Source organism: Poecilia mexicana, unplaced genomic scaffold (assembly GCF_051168715.1).
Source record: "Poecilia mexicana isolate PSO_F unplaced genomic scaffold, ASM5116871v1 scaffold_5, whole genome shotgun sequence".
In the NCBI taxonomy this organism is placed as follows: domain Eukaryota; kingdom Metazoa; phylum Chordata; class Actinopteri; order Cyprinodontiformes; family Poeciliidae; genus Poecilia; species Poecilia mexicana.
Genome location: NW_028263374.1, coordinates 16771588 through 16784458, shown reverse-complemented (window position 1 = coordinate 16784458; position 12871 = coordinate 16771588). Strand labels below are relative to the sequence as shown.

General features: G+C 40.6%; 5 protein-coding genes across 5 annotated transcripts; 2 read left to right on the top strand and 3 right to left on the bottom strand.

Moving 5' to 3' along the window:
- The first annotated feature begins 665 nt into the window (after positions 1–665).
- On the top strand, positions 666–3354 carry sirt4 (sirtuin 4). The gene is made up of 4 exons (XM_014982129.2): positions 666–880; positions 966–1450; positions 2378–2672; positions 2751–3354. The coding sequence occupies exons 2-4, from the start codon at positions 966–968 to the stop codon at positions 2901–2903; spliced, it is 933 nt and encodes a 310-aa protein (XP_014837615.1). The 5' UTR covers positions 666–880; the 3' UTR covers positions 2904–3354.
- Positions 3355–3616: 262 nt separating this feature from the next.
- On the bottom strand, positions 3617–4653 carry cunh1orf74 (chromosome unknown C1orf74 homolog). The gene has a single exon (XM_014982130.2). It carries the CDS (start codon positions 4456–4458, stop codon positions 3667–3669), a length of 792 nt encoding a protein of 263 aa, XP_014837616.2. The 5' UTR covers positions 4459–4653; the 3' UTR covers positions 3617–3666.
- A 139-nt stretch (positions 4654–4792) lies between these two features.
- tomm6 (translocase of outer mitochondrial membrane 6 homolog (yeast)) lies at positions 4793–5578 on the bottom strand. Its single transcript, XM_014982134.2, has 2 exons — positions 5406–5578; positions 4793–4910 (listed from the first exon to the last, which is right to left on the bottom strand). Exons 1-2 carry the CDS (start codon positions 5501–5503, stop codon positions 4814–4816), a joined length of 195 nt encoding a protein of 64 aa, XP_014837620.1. The 5' UTR covers positions 5504–5578; the 3' UTR covers positions 4793–4813.
- uqcc2 (ubiquinol-cytochrome c reductase complex assembly factor 2) lies at positions 5575–7343 on the top strand. The gene is made up of 4 exons (XM_014982133.2): positions 5575–5786; positions 6625–6699; positions 7007–7073; positions 7180–7343. The coding sequence occupies exons 1-4, from the start codon at positions 5649–5651 to the stop codon at positions 7290–7292; spliced, it is 393 nt and encodes a 130-aa protein (XP_014837619.1). The 5' UTR covers positions 5575–5648; the 3' UTR covers positions 7293–7343.
- A 1772-nt stretch (positions 7344–9115) lies between these two features.
- Positions 9116–11916, bottom strand: LOC106914922 (translocator protein-like). Its single transcript, XM_014982132.2, has 4 exons — positions 11568–11916; positions 10086–10261; positions 9867–10005; positions 9116–9752 (listed from the first exon to the last, which is right to left on the bottom strand). Exons 1-4 carry the CDS (start codon positions 11568–11570, stop codon positions 9579–9581), a joined length of 492 nt encoding a protein of 163 aa, XP_014837618.1. The 5' UTR covers positions 11571–11916; the 3' UTR covers positions 9116–9578.
- Between the last annotated feature and the right edge of the window lie 955 nt (positions 11917–12871).

Sequence of the window (12871 nt, the reverse complement as noted above, 5' to 3'; positions counted from 1 at the left end):
GATATATAACAAAATGTATGACATTGATATTCTTAGTAAATACATTTCTCCTATGGAGAGATGTGTTTACTCTCAACTTACTCTCAGTAGATTTACAAACAAATGTTTTACAAAACATTTGTTTGTAAAGCTCCCAAGTAATTCACATATAGAAGCCAAACAAGAAGTCTATAAATTAAAGGGCAATAAAATGTATTTTTTTAAATTTGATGGTGGGGTTAGAGCAAAACTGGGCTCATGGCCTCACTGTCCTAAGTCCTAAAATAATTTCAAAGATTTTAATTAATTGTTAAAAAAAAAAAGTGGTTGTAGTAAATTAACAAAAATATGCATAAATATGATCAAGCAAGGAGGTGAAAGCATTATGCTTTGGGTCATGTCTTCTGAAAAGGGTGAGAAAATATACATGCATACACTATATGTATATATATGGATGACAAATACTGCCAAGACAACAAAGAAGGGTTAAAGAAGAAGGACATCAAAGTGATGAAGTGGCACAGGTTGTTGGAAAATCTGCCAAGAAACCCAAAGGACTTAGAGTTTCTGCCATAAGGAATGGTTCAAAATTCTTCCTGAGACGATTCCAAACCTTGTGACAACAAAAACCGTCTCGATTTTGTGTTTTCCCACCAAGAAGTTTCTTTTCACTCAATCATAGCAAATCATTCTTTTTCTGTATTATGTTAAAGTCAGATCAAAAACTCTATCCCTAACTACCACTCCCAGACTCCTATGCGGCTGTTTGGTGTTACGTTGAAATGGGTACTTCCTGTGTTTGCAGCTGGTTTCCATGTTATATCAGCTGGTTCTGGTTTGACAAGTTACTTAACAAAGCTATGCACTACCGGTTACTGTGGTAACTTTACTCATTAAAAAGGTAAAGTTATAAATATTTGCGTGTTGCTTGTTTAAACTTTGTTGTTGCTGTCGTCTTAAACTCTTTAAAACGTGCGCTCGTTCAGATGCGGCTGCCGCTGCGTCTCTTCCCGTCTCTCCCCGCTCCTGTCCGGACAGCCTCCTCTGTCCCTGCGGGGAAGCTGAATTTCGTCCCCGCTTGCAGCACCGCCGATGCCCGCTCTCTGGAGCTGCTGCAGGACTTTGTGTCCCGATCCAGGCGGTTGTTCGTGGTCACCGGAGCGGGTCTGTCTACGGAGTCGGGCATCCCGGATTACCGCTCGGAGGGTGTCGGGTTGTACGCCCGCACCGACAGGAGACCGATGCAGCACACGGAGTTTACCCGCAGCGCCAAGTCCCGACAGAGATACTGGGCCAGAAACTTCGTCGGGTGGCCGCAGTTCTCCTCCCATCAGCCCAACTGTGCCCACCGGGCTCTGCGGAGCTGGGAGGAGAAGGGGAAGCTGCACTGGCTCGTCACCCAGAATGTGGACGCCCTCCACTCCAAGGCAGGACAGACACGGATTACGGAGCTCCACGGCTGCGCCCACAGGTGAGGAAGGCTGAGTGACCCCAGGTGGGCAGGGTCCCATAAGAAATGGAGCTCGGTGGAATTCTATATAACAACTATGATGCAAAATATATGGTTATGTTAACTGATAAAATTAGGTATGCATGTCAGTTCTTAATTGCCTATTGCCTTGAAAAGGTAAGTCTCAGGGATCATGAGGCACAAGGACAAAAGATATATATATATTTTTTTTCCCCAAAAAATCCATCAAAAGCAAATTTCATAAGACTCTAGATATTTTGGCAGACCAAAAGAAAATATTAACTCAGACAAACCTAACAGACCTCTTACGCCACAGAGCTTCAAAACTGAAACGGTGTTCAGGTTGTTGGCTATCTGAAATTTCATTTTGTATTTAGGCCAAAGTTCAGTTTTGGCCTCAGGTGAGCAGAAGATCCTCTTCCACATATTGTGACCCCAGATGATTTGTGACAAACTACAAACAGAACTTCTTTTGGCTTTTCTTTTACTATTGACTCTTCCATAAAGACACATTCTTCCATCCGAGTTGTACATCTCTGCAAGGCTGACTATTATTCAGAAAAGCTCTCCATGCCTGGCCTGTCAGTTTATGCAGACATTGAGGTTTGCAATTTCGCCAAACCTGAATGCCCTTTCTTTGGTGATGGATTGATTGAACAGAGCTCTGTGAGGTGGTAAAAACTTGATATGTTGTTTTATGACTTAGTCCTAACATAAAAGTTAACAAGTGGACTTTTCTTTTTTTTTTTTACTTACTATGACTTGAGTGAGATTTGTTGCACAGGATTTTATTTAGGGAGCAACAGATTAAAGGGTGCCAAATACAAAGGCAAGTCCTACTTTTTAGACTTTAGTAAAATATGTTGAAAAGCCTCAACTCTATGTTCAATCATAAGAAAAATTGGATTGTGTTTCATGTGTTCTCAGGGTAACATGTCTTGGCTGTGGCAGCATCACCGCGCGGGAGGAGCTGCAGAGGCGCTTTGTCTCATTAAACCCGGATTGGAGCGCCCAGGCAGGAGCCGTGGCTCCGGATGGCGACGTCTTCTTAGAGGACGAGCAGGTCCTGAACTTCAGGGTCCCGTCCTGTGAGCAGTGTGGGGGGATACTGAAGCCAGAGGTTACGTTTTTTGGAGACACGGTGGCCAAAGCGACGGTGCAGTTCGTGCAGGAGAGACTGGCAGAGGCGGACGCAGTGCTGGTTATCGGCTCATCACTGCAGGTATAGAAAAGCAACCAATTTGTGTTTTCGGCTGTGTTTTCCATTCAGCTGTAAGTTCCCTCCTCTGTGGCTCCGCAGGTGTACTCAGGATACAGGGTTCTACTGGCAGCGAGCGACAAGAAGATGCCAATCGCCATCCTGAACATCGGACCCACCAGAGCAGATCACCTGGCAGAGTTGAAAGTGAGGGGCCGCTGTGGTGAAGTTCTGTCAGTCATCCAGCCCCTCTGACCCCACGGACCGGTTTAGAGTCATCTCTGCTCTGCTGACTGGACTAACTCAGACGTTAGTAAATCACCATCAGAATGAGGTGATATGAAAGGACCGACTAGACGGCGAGAACTGCTGTCCTGTTAGCACTTTCCACACTGCTGCGGGGAAAAAAAACGGTTTTAGAAGTCCAACTTGTGTGTAACGGGAAGGCTCAAACTGTGTTTGGTTTGTTTCCGTTTGACTTTCAGCTGAACATGACGAGGATCTGTGTCACATCCTCTCAGACTGTTCACAGTTCTTTAGAGGTGCTGCTCTAAAATGCAACTGTTTTGATCTAAAGTGACTTTTACTGCAAGATATTTGCAGAAGAGCAAGTAGCTGCAGAAGTACGAATACTTGTTTGCGAAATGCAATAATTAAAATGCAACTGCTGTCACAGTGCAATTAAAGATTTTAAATTCCTTTAACATTTAAAGCGTACTACTTAGTTTGTTTCCACTGCTTTATAGAGTTATGAGATTACTACAAATAGCCAATACAAAAAAACACTGAAATAGAAGATATAAATCCAAAATGTTACATTGGAATAGTAGAATATTTTATTGACCAATAGCTAGCTTGAATGAAACATTTAAAAGTGGCTTCTGTTTAAAAGCTAAGTTATGGATTTTTATGGCATCTAAAATGTTCTCAAATTGTGTTTAAAAAAAAAAAGACATAAAAAACCCACATCGGATTCAAGAGCATTTTATTTAATTTTAAACCTAACTTTGTTATTGAATCACAAACAGACAGAGGGAAGAGTGACTGTGGACTGACTGATACTGAGATCCTTCATGATGCTTTGCTGCTCAAATCTCTCCTGCAGCCTGAGCCTCCAGTTCTCCAGCTCGGGCCGAGTCTCCTCCTGCAGAGCGGCGGGAACGCTGAAGGAGTACAGACAGAACCTGTGAGTGTTGCCGTCCATCTGCCATGCCGCCGATGCTGTAGCCACCACCAGCGGCGTCATGGACAGACAGTTTTCAAAGCTCCTGGCCTGATCAAACCAGTAGGTGACCGGGTAACCCAGTAAGAGACCAAATATGGTGCACAGGTTCCAATCGTCAGATTTCTCCCCAACATAAAGAGGTTTATCAGCCTCGTCGTGTCGCCGAAACTCCTCCAGAAGGAGCAGAAAATCTGCCACCTCACCCGTCAGCCGTCCCCTCTGAGCATTAGAGACGGCGGGCTTCTCCAAAGACGCAGAGACATTTACAACGGGCGGACCACCGCCACGAAGCGTCTTCTCTAAATTAGATCTGAGGGCATCTGCGTTGATAATGAGACCGTTTCCGTTTAAATCCAGCGTGAGGAGGGATCGAGACACGAGCTGGAGAGACCGCAGGCGGCTCAGATAGCGCTGGAGCTGTTCGGCGCAGGCGGCGTTGCTGTCGTACAGGAGAGCAGGCTTCAGCCCCAGATCCACAGTCAAGACCTGAGCAGCAAGATTCAGACTTTGAGCCACGGAGAGACCCTTTCTACCAGAACGCAGACTGTTACGGGCTGCAGAGACAAAGAGGTCCTCAACTGGCATGGTTGAGATAAAATAATTAAAATAAAGTCTTTTGCGGGAGAGTTTGGGGCAAATTCAATCTGTACCTCAAAGAAAATAGAGATGACGCCTGTGCACTTGTGTACATAGGAGGGGGGGAAAAATGTCATGTAAACAAAAACACTTTGTTTTCCAAGTATTTCATCATGTCCCTCACTTCTTCTTTGTTGGTCCAAGATTCCTAAAAAGGGGCAAAACCAGCACTTTAGTCAAAGAACTTTTTTAAGTATATATATTGCTTCTACATTTTCTGCCAATGTTTCAGAATAACTGTAAACTTTTCTGCAATACAGAAATATGTCTTACAATCATCCTGTTTTTGGTCAAGATCAGCAGGTTAAGTCACCGGCTGAGGAGACATCAAGTCGAAATCTGAGAGATTTCTAGCCACCCAGACTCCGGCGGCAAACAAACCCAGGTTAACCAGAAGATTCCTGAAATGAAGAAAACAAAGAAAGAAGCAAATTAAGAAATGTTTACCGTTTTTGTTGCTGTGGTGTATTTCTGTTTAAAGAAACTACGTGTAAGCCATTATGGACTATTTTAGACTGGGTCGAGAACCCGGACGCTAAGTCTAAAACTTCCTTCTCTGGCTCCTACCACATTATTTCTAGGGATAATGTGGTCACTTGTTATCCAATATATCCCCCTGAAGATCACAAACCCAGGGGCTTTGCTAGTTTAGTTCATACATACCAAGTGAAAAGAGTTTAGGCATCATAAGTTCCCGAGAGTTAACGGAGGAATGGATATTATATTAAAAATTACACATATCACATGGAATACATAAAAATGACAAGCCGTACGTGTAAATAACGTGCTTTAGCTGACTAGCATTAGCATCAGTGAGCGGCACAAGGACAAATCCAGCAGCATGAGCTAACGCTAGGGGAACAGTTAAACTCAGCACAAAATAACACACTTCTCACCTCCTAAAGTCGTTTCTGTCTGTCGCAAAGCGATACGTCGAGCTGATCCACTCAGACACCCGGGATGGAAAGCTCCCTTTCGCGTTTGAACCGCTCATCGTGCTAGCAGAAGGTGGCAGCGAGGAGCGAAGACGGAACCAGCATAGGCATTTGGGAGAGGGGACGAATTTAGTTGTGGCACAAATACGGGTGCCCGAGAGGATTAATCTCCGCTCGTGTCAATATAATATTACATGACCAAAGATGTCTGCCACCAGGTACCGTCGGTTTCTTAAACTGTGTGAGGAATGGCCCCGAGACGAGACCAAGAAGGCACGGGATCTGGGGACATTTCTGCGGCAGAGAGTGGCTTCTGCGTTCCGCGAGGGTGAAAACACGCAGGTAGAAGGTCACGCACACGACTCCATCGATCAGCGCTAACAGAGGACGCCCTTGTTTTTAGCATTAGTTGTTGATACCTGGGGGAGCTTCTTTATTATTACTCTGACAGCACTACTAATAACCCGGCTGCAAAAACAGATAACAGAAGTTCGACTTTATAGAAATAGGGGGAAACCCCCCCAACTATTTTTAAAATTACTTTTGCTCAGGTGTTACCCTAGATGAACCAATTAACTGGATGCTTTTCTTTGATTGACCATTCTTGGTGATAATCAAGTCAGATACTGAAAAACCAGGTTTCTCACTGTTCATGAAAATAACTCACTAGTTTCATCCTTTAGACACATAACCTCAAACTAAGGCAGTTTGTTGATTAAAAATAACAATATAGCTCATATTTTTCTCTTTATTGAGCTAAAATCCTTGGAAATAAAACTCAAAATACTTACTAACTCAAACCAGCAGGTCAGACCTTAATGGAAACCGGATGTTGGTATTGGCCAGGAAAAACCTAATCAGTTCATCTGCTCTAGATTAATTTCTGACTACTTTACATTAATATATTTAAGTAATACTGACTCCAGTTCTTTGCAGTTGTTATAGAAGAAGTAGAATTATGCACATAACACAAATTTAGCATAAATATAGAAAACACTCATCTTAGACATCACTAGTTATTCATAAATTTTGGGGGGCGGGGGGAATATAATTCCAAACAAGTTTGTCAAACTTTAGCAACTTGATTAATTACTAATTTGTAAAAGGTAAATAAAGTTGTTGTGCATGCTCCTTGACATATAAATAACACATTTTGCTTCTTCTTGTCATACATCTCCAGCTTGCAGATCCCGAGAAATGTGACCAAATGTATGAAAGTTTGGCTCGCATCAATGGAAATGTATACAGACAGCGGGTAAGTATGCATCCAAATGTACTGCATTGATGAAAACCTGATTCGTTTATGATTTATCACAGCTTGGCCAGTAATCCACTTCTTTTGCTCTACAATGTTTCACAAAAAGATTCATGCTTCTTGAACGTTTTCACATTTTGACTTATAATAGCCACAAATGAAATCTATGTTATTGACTTTTTTGTCAATAACATAGACAAATGTCAATAACATTCAGCTCCTAATAAGTAGAAATTGTGCAGAATACAGAAAAATGTAGCAGGAAGCTTTGTTGTATAGAATGTAAATATGTTTGTGTGTGTTTTAGTTTCCTCGTGTGAGAGACACAAGTTTTACAGGAGTTACAGTGGAGGAGTGTCGAGTACTTTTGTCAGGTATGCACTCTGATTACAATGTGCAGTGTCATCATTGCTCTTAACCAGTTACAATAAAATGACCCTGAAAAAAATAGTGACACCTTATTTAATTATTGTTTTACAGGCAGTATGCAACAGAGCATGGATGAGGAAAAGAAGGGTTTGTGGAAGTCGCTAATGGAGAGATTCTCCTCCAAATCACCAGAAGACGGTCCAGAAAAAGCTCCTGAAAAATAACATTTTTCTTTCCTATGTTGCTTGTATAGAAATAAATATTATATTTCTGGATTTGTCTTTTTTTGTTTTGGACTATTAAAATTTTTAAATCATCAATACTGCTTTTCAAAAACTAAACCAGAACATCTGAAACAACCAAAAAACGTTTTTAACAACAATTGCAATACACTATCACTTAATAGGCAATAGTCAGGCTGTTAATATGTCACAGGGAAAAATCTGAAACTGGAAGGACATGGAGGAAATGAAACATGAATAATGGAAGACACAAGAAGGGAGAGAGAGAAGAAATGCATTTAAGAAAGCATACATGGGAAAAATGAGGAATGACACCAAAAAGAAAGGAAGAAACGGGGACTCGATGCGATGAAATTGTTCTGTTTACACAGGCTAACGATGAATCCTGCTGAATCTTGAAAGACTGTGATAGATTAGACTGACTTTGAGCGATCGCCTTAAAGCAGTGGTTCTTAACCTTTTTTGAGGTACCGAACCCACCAGTTTCATATGTGCATTCACCGAACCCTTCTGTAGTGATTTTTTTTTTTTTTCTCCTCCCAAATTCAAGACATTGGGGTGACCCAACTAGAGTCTAGTTAGGTCTCCCCAAGATCACTAAGTCTTCTTAAAAGGTAGAGTCTCTGAGAACAGTTCTTCAAAATATAGTCAGTGTTTTCAGCAAAGTTGAGCTGAATGTCCAGGAACGACCCAAGGTATTTAAAATCTGCCACAGTTTCAACAGGTTGGCCATCGAGAGAAACTGGAACCACTTCAAGGTCTTGTTTAGTTCATTTAATTAGCTCTACACTCTTAAGAGAATGAAAAATTAATAATAAATAATAAAGACTTTGCGGTATTCTGATTTAGTAATGTAATTATATTAGTTGTGTTGCCACCCCCACGCCACTAGAGGCAGTAGCGACCCCGAAAAGATGCGATAAGGAGCAGATTTAGAAGCTATAAAATTTGATAAAAACTGAGTTTTGCTCAAAGGCACAAGTTCAAATCCATGCTGAGAGTGGAACTCCTTCAATCAGTGCTCCTCCGCAGCTCTGATTGGCTAAGCAATGTAACGTGATCCTCTGCAGCAAAGCGGGGCGTCATCACGACCCGAGACCGACTCATCGAACCCCTGGGGTTCGATCGAACCCAGGTTAAGAACCACTGCCTTAAAGCTACAGTTGGGAAAAGCAATCCCGTCATGTCATAATTTTTCTGTACAACGTTTTAAGACCGTGGCGTTTATTTTACTCAAGGTTATCATGCTGTGAGAATCTCACTATCCATGTCCAGATTTAGCATTATGTGATGGACTGAAATGTGTTTATAACATGTCAAAGGTATATGCACTCTTTGCTTTATAGATCTTTTAATGTTTATATTTACAACCAAAGAAAGTTCAACTCCTTTTGCAGAAATAGTGTTTGTGATTATTTATGTTTGGGCTGTGATCTACTGGGACAATCTTCTTGTTTTTAAGGAAGGACTCTTCAAAAGTTTGCTTACAAAATCTCATTTACAAATGAGAAAATGCCATTTTACGACAGTGAGTACATTTTATGCAAGTAAAATTAAAATGGATGTCAGCATGTTTAAAGAGAATTAAATTTAACTCATTTAAATTAGTTGAAATATGCATTTGTGAATTATGCAAAGCCTAATCAGCTACATGTTGAAGCTGCAACTCCTCTTATTCTCACAGCAGTGAACACCAGGCTGACGCCACGTTAGAAACAGGATCTACAGCAGCCCATTTTAAACAGAAAGAGATTTTATGAACAAAGTCTTCTTACGTCTGTCTTTTAAAAAAAAAGTTGCTCTGGTTTGCTTAAAAAAAAAACCCATTTTATTTACAAATGGAAAAACATGCAAATTAGAACACCAAACTTTTACACGCATAAATGTTAATCGGAAAAGCACGACCGGAAAAAATGTTTAGCAAAGGAAGCACAGAAATATACCACAACTCGGTTCCAATGTGGATCCTGAGTTAATCTGGATACTCGAAAGCTTTGATCAGAATGTACTATACCTTAATTTGTTCATTAGTTTGACAGGAATAGTGCACATTTTTAAGAGTTAGATTGAAGAGCACGGTGGTCTGCAGAACAATTGGGTGTTATTTACTAATAACATGTAGACAGGTCCTCGTCAAACTGATAGACAAAAGCTGAATCATAAACTCAAAAAAAAAGCAGCTGTGAAACTGATCTGTCATTTCTGCAAAGGAATTTTATCGTGACGAGTCAAGATTTAGCAATGGAAATAAACACACTGCAATGCGCTCTACTCTTCCTTTTTCTCCGGGTTATCTCTCCATATGCAGTAGTTGAGGGCTGTGGCGAGGCACAGCCAGGACAGATAGGGAGCGAGGAGCAGGGTGGCGGTGTGGCTGATGGAATACCAAGACACCATGGTGGCTCCAACCGTCCCCGTGAGAAACACGATCTCCACCAGGGCCTGAATTACACAGGGGGAGGGCATCTCATTGACTGGACTGGATTTCAAACATTGATCATCCTCTACATGCATTAGGTAACCTGTTTGAGTGAAAAAAAACAAACAAAAACATACCCATTTCAGCTTGTGTGCACCAAAGAAAATGGGAGTCCAGGCCCAGTTCAGAGCGAGCTGCAGCCCATAAAGCCCCAGTGGAACCACAGCATCTTCAGTGAAACCTCCAAGCTCTTTCCAGATCAGGTAGGAGCCATACCTGCATAAAAGAAAACATTCAAAAAAATAAACTCACTCTAGAGCAGAATGGCTGTATGAGTCATCTAGAGTCCCACTTACCCCATTCCAGTGTACAGGCAAGTCCACACCACAGGGAATGCTGCGTTTGGTGGGCGCCATGAGGGTTTGTTCAGGGTTGGGTACCAGTTTTTTACCTCTTTGCGTGTAATGAAGCCACCATAGAAACCACCGACGTGTGGCAACGCCGTCATCCCAATCATGGGCAGCCACATGGTCTGAGATAAGAGCAAGTTGTAACAGTTTACCCTGCTAAAGCTGCAGATATTAACTACCATGTTATACAATAACTTTCATAAACTCTGAAGAGGCAGGCAAAAAAAAAAAAAAAAAAAAGCATTTTTCAGGGTAAAAGCACAGCTGACCTCTAATTGACAAGGTCATTGGACAAGTCATGAATGAAAGACTAAAATGTATAAGTAGCTGATAACTAAACTGTGTTTTTAAGTGTGACTGTAATATTACAATATCTCTATTTCAAACAAAAACAAATGTAAAAATGTTGACTTTTTTTCTCTATTTTTACGCAAACTAAGAGAATGAACCATGTTGTTCAATCTTTGTGTATGAAATGTTTCAAAACATGTGCATAAGTTCCCACAACTTATGCACATGTGATCAACACAATGTCTAGAACGTGTGGACTTTTGTGCCACACTTGCACAAAATACAACATAATTTTACATTATATTACATCTACCTACCTTGCAAAAACAAGAAAAAAAATATTTGAAAACATATTTTCATTTCCAAAGTTAACCTACAAAATCATCTACAAGGTTGGATGTTTTTTTTCCCATGTTTTTCTATGTCCAAGTCTTCCAAGGTTTTGAGACCATTCTAGGCTGACAATGTAATTCAGAAATGAAAACCACAATAAAAGTGGATTTGAAACACCGACACACTTTTGTCTGTCTGGAAATCGAATAGAAACCGTTCAGGATAAAATAATTGTTGCAGAAAGTGCAAAAGACATGCTGTGTTTTTGAATATGATTTGATTGTTCTTCACAAACAACAATGTTCAACTATCATTTTGTATTTGTTATTCAACCTCCAGCTGCTGTTTGAAGGCCAAGGGCCTACACGTCCTGCTGGTGGTAACTCCATGTGGGTACATGGGTAACCATTCAAATATTTAACTAATATCCAATCTACATGACCAGATTCAGTACAGAAGTTAAAATTGCAGGATCAGCTTTTGAATCTAGTACTGTATTTGAACTGTAAACTTGTATGCCTTGTTTCGTAACTTGCGCGGTGTAAGGCGTGTCCAAACTGACAGTTCTCCAGAATACTCAAAAATAATCTGCTTAATTAATATAAAAAAAATTATGGATATTTCGTGGAACTGTAGGAATAATGAGTGTTTTGGCAGGTTGTACGGCATGTAAACAAAAAAAAGAGCTAACGCGCATTTCCTTTGTTGTAATATTACTTAAGACACACAAAGGTCAAAGTTCCAGAAAAATAATGTCACTCATCGTGTGTCTGCTCTGATCATGAGTTTGTTTGAAACACTTACCATTCTCTCAGTCCGGATAGTTGATATGCTGTATATATAAAAGCTAAAAACAACAGCAGACTACAGACACGCAGTCTCTAGCATGCTGATAGTCCTGTGATATAGCTGCTTTTAAAGGGCAGGGCAGCCTTATCGCCGCGGTCACTCCTCAGTCCCTCCCACGATCAGCCTCCCAAACGACGTGACGGCGCTGTGGCCAACGGCTGGTCGGGAGGATACAAATCTACCTACAGTCAGGAAGTCTAAAACATATAACACTGAGAGAGCGAGGGTCAAAAATGACAGAAGCTAACACTTTTCCTGCTCAGCCTGTTACTACTACAAGTTTCCCGTTGGCTTTTCAGTCGGCGGAAACGTTAAGACAACAAAGATTGCTAAAGGCTCAAGATAGTTCCCTCCCTTCTTACATGAATGGCGTTGACTCTTAGCTGCAGCTGTGATACAACCCCAGCGTGTCCCTGATGTTTAAATCATTAACATTTCAACATATTTAACATGGTTTACTGTTTTGAAACTTTTAAGCAGTCAAGTATTCTCTAAAAATATAGACAGACATGGTATTTGTCAGAGAACAGCAATGACTACTTGAAAGTCAAAATACAGAAAATTATTTACTGCAGGAGCCTGAAGCTAATCTATGGAGGACCAAAACTGACATAATTAAAAATAAATAGGGCAGGACTCCCAGAGGTTTCGTAAACCTTTCCAGATTGATTATGGATTACTTTGTTTCTCTCTTTAATTGTTTTCAAGTGGACCTTTGTGTTTTAGACTTGTCAGACAGGTTCTAAGTGATTTTTCTGACTCCACAGGTTTTTCTGTAACCACGGTTGGTTGTGGCTAGTGAATTACATCACTTTTCAGATTTTAACTTATAAAAAAAACTTAAACTCTGTATCATTTTCCATTCAGCGAACAATTTTGCACTACTTTAATTTTAGTTTATCAAATAAATCACTTGGCCTGAAGTCAAAGTGCTTTTTCAAATTTTTTTTTGTTCACATTAATCCAAAAGATTTATCTTCAATGAATCTTGGTTTCTGCCATTCACAATATGGATGTGAATCATAGACTTGAGAAATTCATGGCTCACAATGACTAAATGACTTTATGCAACATGTAGCTCATAGTTATATATCTGATTAATTTTGGTAATATGCCTGCATTTTCATAAACAGCCAGCATATCAACAATTCGTCACTCCTGTGGCATCTACAAACAAATTATTTTTAGGTAATCTAAAATATGAATGAAAAAGCAACTGAACTTTTCTTGTTTTTTGAAATTTTTTCATCATGTGGGGG